Source organism: Micropterus dolomieu, linkage group LG12 (genome assembly GCF_021292245.1).
Source record: "Micropterus dolomieu isolate WLL.071019.BEF.003 ecotype Adirondacks linkage group LG12, ASM2129224v1, whole genome shotgun sequence".
NCBI classification, from domain to species: Eukaryota; Metazoa; Chordata; class Actinopteri; order Centrarchiformes; family Centrarchidae; genus Micropterus; species Micropterus dolomieu.
The window spans coordinates 32,935,054-32,940,301 of NC_060161.1; the positions used below are offsets into that span (position 1 = coordinate 32,935,054).

The 5,248-nt window shown below is 37.7% G+C and overlaps 2 protein-coding genes across 2 annotated transcripts in view; both read right to left on the bottom strand.

Moving 5' to 3' along the window:
* Positions 1 to 5,248, bottom strand: part of LOC123979923 (type-2 ice-structuring protein-like) — a 188,790-nt gene that overhangs the window by 139,924 nt on the left and 43,618 nt on the right. The gene's annotated exons all lie outside the window — the stretch shown is intronic.
* LOC123979926 (type-2 ice-structuring protein-like) lies at positions 3,313 to 5,239 on the bottom strand. The gene is made up of 8 exons (XM_046064034.1): positions 5,188 to 5,239; positions 4,988 to 5,084; positions 4,815 to 4,865; positions 4,634 to 4,675; positions 4,419 to 4,528; positions 4,174 to 4,308; positions 3,968 to 4,079; positions 3,313 to 3,620 (listed from the first exon to the last, which is right to left on the bottom strand). The coding sequence occupies exons 2-8, from the start codon at positions 5,046 to 5,048 to the stop codon at positions 3,550 to 3,552; spliced, it is 582 nt and encodes a 193-aa protein (XP_045919990.1). The 5' UTR covers positions 5,049 to 5,084; positions 5,188 to 5,239; the 3' UTR covers positions 3,313 to 3,549.

A 5,248-nucleotide genomic window follows, 5' to 3' on the forward strand; every position in this document is an offset into this window, starting at 1 on the left:
GATTAGGGCCACATGTGAAAAAGGTAATTGAGTTATGTGAAAAATAAATAATAATAATCAATTAATAAATGTTTTACATGTGGACCTAATCCTCTTCCATAGCTTCATGCCTGATTTTCACTCACCAAATAAAGTTAGCGTGAATTAAGGATGGATTATACATCTCCTAGCTGATAACCTCCCATACTCCACTCTCTAGTCCAAATACGGTCTGGTTCCACAAAGCAAGATGATGACAACCCGTCCAAATATGGTGTGGTTCCACCATAGACTGTCTATAAGAAATGGGCGTAGTCAACGTAAACGTCACCCGTTTGTTTGTGGACTGCTGTTTTGAATGTTTGAGTTTGGCCGATAGGGCGCCGCCATGATGACTTTTTACAACCAGGAAGTCCCCGGAAGTGACCATATTTGGACGCGACGGTGGAGCTAACAGCCGTGTGCGGCGCTAGCTAGTTTGCTTAGCTAGGTGCATCTGTAATTCACGTCAACGGTCATTTTAACTGGGCTGAGAAGTTTGTCTAGTGAACAACAGTCTTTAAACTAAATGTACTCACCAGAGGAAGTGAAGATCCAACTCCTAATAAGCTTTTTCAACAGCGATGGCCAAATTCATCAAAATCATAGATAATCCCACTTTATGGTCTATTTTAAAATAAATGGGACCATAATTTACTAAATGAACATAATTTTGTATTGAAGAAGACTTGAAACTAGCGACTGAGACCATAAACTCATCCTGAAAGTGTTTACTGATGTAATAAATCAGCTGAGAAGTAGCCTCATTTTACCATTATTTCTAATGGACCCGGACTTCTTTTTGCAACCAGAGTCGCCCCCTGCTGGCTGTTCAATAGAACGCAGGATTTAGTCCACAAACCAATAGGAGATTTCTTATGCAGTCTATGACAAGGACGTAGAAAAGCAGGATCTCAGAAAGTACAACAAAGATCTCCTGCTCCACACATCTTCATCCACTGCAAGTAAGTTAAAGACTGTCCAAACATTGTCACTATTCATTTGTTGCAAATACGATGGCGTTTCCATGCAAATCTTGACCTCATTAAGTGAAGTTGCCTGTGTCGCCTGCAATCCCACAATGCCCTGCAAGGCGAATTGCTTGGTTCCCATAGAAAATGAACAGGTTCAGTGTGTCTTTACTGGAAAGCTTTAAGGTTTATTAGCCAGTCATCAGAGATAAACATGTCACAGGGTTACTAAAGCTACCTCAACCTGTAAATGCAGATAAAAGGGTAAGAGGTTATAAACCTGTAAAGCAGTTACTAAAGGAATTGTGTTGAAAACAGTAATACATGTGAAATATGTTTAATGTGGTTTCTGTACTTTGATAAAGAGACTATTTAGTTCAGTTACTGCGCACAAGAGTGAGTAAAGTAACAAAATCTGGATTTGAACTTTACTTGAGAATTTCAAGTTGCACTTTAACTGCGCTACATTTCAAAGCCATTTCTTTTTACTTCAATACATTCTGCGCGAGACCATCGTTACTGACTATAAAAACCACTTCACCCAGCTGATGCGACACACTGTGTAATAAAGTCACTCTCACGCTGTGAGTGGCAGCCAGTTTATGACAGAGTTGTATGCAACCGGTAGAGTTTTGCAACATAAACATCTAAAAGTATAGGTAGAGGAAACATCCACTTTCCTCTTGCAACTCAGTTTTCCTTATTGTGAGCCGCTGTAACTTACACTGCTGCATTCAAACCTGTCGTGAGTGAATTTAAAAAGATGGGTTGCTTTTTGTAAGACCAGTGGAATTTAATGTGTGTATTTTTACTGTTGATACTAAAGTACTTTGAAAACCAGGTACCTTTTTACTTTTCCTTGAGTAGTATTTTACTGAACGACTTTTGCTTTTACCTGTGTAACATTTTTGTGTGGGAACTGTACTTTTTCCACCACTGCAGTTCACATGTGAATGCTCTCTGTCATTAGTGTATGTACTGTAAGTGTTTACAATGAAGCAGTATGAGGAGTTTAGAGCAGAACTGTATGTTAATATTATCAAATAATATCAGGACAATAGGCTCAAGCCAATAAAATGCACAAGAAGAAACATTTTCTGCCATCATGCCTTTAAGTTGGCGTATGCATTTCACTTAAATACAAAGCAGCAAATGTTTGTTTTTTATTTTTTATGAAAACACTGTGCACTTCCACGTCTTCCATCTCAAAATACTAATAATATCATAATATTTACAGACAGCCCGTATTTATTTAAAAGCCAGTCTGCATTTGACCTTTAACTAAATTTCCTTCTGTTCCCTCCAAAACAACCTCTGTTCTTTGAAGACAAATAAAGTCCAGTGTGATCTAGAAAAATTGTGAGTGAGCAATTTGCAACCCTCTACTAGATGTCACCAAAACTTACACACTTAACCTTAAACTGTTAAACACAAAATATAAATTATCGCCACATGAGGCGACGTCTTTTAACTAACTAAATGTCTCATCATTATTACAAGTTCTGGACTTATTTTTGGAATTTATGGAGTTTAGACCTCATTTAACTGAAATAATATCTCAAGTCTTTCAGTAAAATAAGTACAATTTACATGTTAATTTGACTTTAGTTAAGACCAGCTGCTTTTTAGCCAGGATGCTGTTTTGAAACCATCTAAAAAATTTATTTGTCCCATAGTCCCATTTGGTGGCTGCAATAAGGGACATATGTTTTTTTTAATACTTGAATGATGTGATTTTATTCAGAAAGAATATTCATGACAGTTTATTTATAAATTAACATTTATCTAAAAAAAGATCTGTGTGTGGTATAGTGGTGTATAGGGGAGTTTTTCATCTGCTGGTTGAATATAATATAGTCTCACGTATTCATTTCCTGAGCCCGGCCATTTTTTACTGGAAACACCGCAGATGGGTAAAGTTCAAATTAAACCATTAAAAGTCATTGAAAGTGGTAATAACTAATTTTATATATTAAAATGCCCAGTGTGGAGGAATAAATTAAGCCTTTGGTTTGGATGAATTACACCTTATTTATTTACAGTATTTAATTTGCCCATAACACAATTGGAGGGTTAAACTAAACCAAATGCTGTCAGACACTTTTGGAAACTTTGAATAGAAAGAACCAGTAGATTTTATGTGAGGAACATTTTCTCTAGGTGCTCCCAACAATTACAATGTTCAGTATTATTTAACAGTATTATAGATGAAGCTCTTTGAGATCCAGGTAGATTGTAGCCGTACAAACAGGAGATATTACACAGACCAGCTTGTTTCAATGCTTGAGATTTTAATTTTGCATAAGACAAGAAAAAACAGTTCACTCTGCAGAATAAGGTTGTGCTAAAAGCTTTCTTTTCATTACACATTCAGTCTGCTCGTATTAAAGAGACAGAGACAATCCAGCTGCTGTTTATGTTCCTTAAGTAGCGTTACAGCGATAGAGAAGAAATAAAGATGTCATTGTATGAGTTATAAAGCCTTCACGTCAAATATGAGACTGGTGGACACAAACACAAATTGATCAGTGTTTGTGTTTTTGACACGTTCTTCATGCGTTTAACAGCCATTTCTGACACAGACAGATGGGAGGTGAACATCACATTGCATGTCGTCCCAGCATTTCTTATCTGTATGAACCAAAAACACAGCAGTCAGACAGCAAACCTGAAACTGTTGAATGAAGCATCATTATGTAGACAGATCATTCATCCTGGGATATATTGTCCGTTTGAACATCATCCCTCACAGTTACAGACAGAAACTCCTGACTATTGTCATCACAACACCACAGTTTTTATAGCTGCATTAATAGGTCATTAATCAATCTAAAAAAAACAACACTGTACGTTTTGTAGTTTATGATATAATGTTTTGTACTGGTAACATTCAAGTGACTTCATAAACCCAGAGATATTTAAATTCATGCAATTCACCAGCCTTTTCTTTGTAAGTAAAATATTGTGTCTAAATTTACCTGAATCATTCATTTGCAGACAGTTCTGACGACCGCCAGCGTTATTAGGCTCTCCAGGACACCAGTGAGAAAAGTTGAAAGGCTTTCCGTCACTCCAGAACCAAACTCCCTCCTTGAATACAGAAGATAATATTATATAAAAGAGTCATGACAATAATGCTTAAATTAAATAAATGTTGCACATCATATAATGATGAATAATTTACCTGTTGTGCATCAGATCCCCCAATCCATGCTAATCCTTGATTTTGAGTGGCCCTCAATATCAATGATTGAATCTCATGGTACTCCTGGATGTTGTGTACAGATGCAAGATTTCCACCCATGGACATACAGTTTCTCTACAGTGGGGAAAGAAGAAACAAGACTGTAAACGATGCCACTGCTAGAAAGTAGTGCACAGAATAAACGTTGTGTAGAAGCTTCACTGAGTAAAGATAATCCTGATCACCTCAGCCGCAGCCCAATTCATGGATCGTGGAATGTAGAGGAAACAGCGACCGTTGAAAGCAGTCCAAACCTCGGAACAAGATACGGACCTCTTGTCAATATGACTCTCTCCTGAAGTCAAACAAAGAAGTAGTATATGCAGAATTTCTGTTTGTTTACAGGAGACCATCATTACAAAGTGTACTTTAAAATAATTCTGAAAAAGTACCCACTGACCTGTTAGACTGAAGGAGTCGGTCCAGTTTCCAGCCTCTGCGTCTGAAAGAGATGCACAGTTTGACACAGCAGTTACTGATTTAAGTTGTGTATTTATGAACGCATTACATTATTTTTTTTGTACATGCAGTAATAATCATAACAAGAGCACCATTACAAATCTAAAGAAATATTGACTCACCTGGGACACTAGTTCCCTCTGTCCAAGGTCCATCCTCTGCGTCTGGAAGAGCTGGAAGGACATTTTGACCCACTAGTGAGTTCATGTCTTCATCTACCCTTGTTGCTGTGTATAGACACATGAACATAAGCTGTCTGTCTTTCACACTCACTCACATATGGAGTAATACTCACCAGCAGCTCTGGTCAGAGCCATCATGGCACAAAGAAGTGCAGACAGAGTCAGCGTCTTCATGGTGGAGATGATGCAGATGTTGAAGATGATGATTACCTTTAATAAAGACAGACAGGGACATGTTAGTAATACTTCTCTAGGGAAGAGACCACCTGTAGTGGCAGTCAGGTCAATATATAATGACAGTTTGTGAGCAAACCTGCTGCAGAACGATCTTCTCTTCTTCCTTCTCAGCGTCTGTAGCTTCAGTCGTCCTGAAC

What these genes read in the sequence shown, in the direction of transcription:
- LOC123979926 (XM_046064034.1), bottom strand. Translation starts at nt 5,048, where the DNA reads ATGAAGACGCTGACTCTGTCTGCACTTCTTTGTGCCATGATGGCTCTG. An exon ending in AGAGGGAACTAGTGTCCCAG is followed by an intron (nt 4,676 to 4,814) that starts GTGAGTCAATAT and finishes CATCTCTTTCAG; the next exon opens with ACGCAGAGGCTGGAAACTGG. An exon ending in TGAATTGGGCTGCGGCTGAG is followed by an intron (nt 4,309 to 4,418) that starts GTGATCAGGATT and finishes TCCCCACTGTAG; the next exon opens with AGAAACTGTATGTCCATGGG.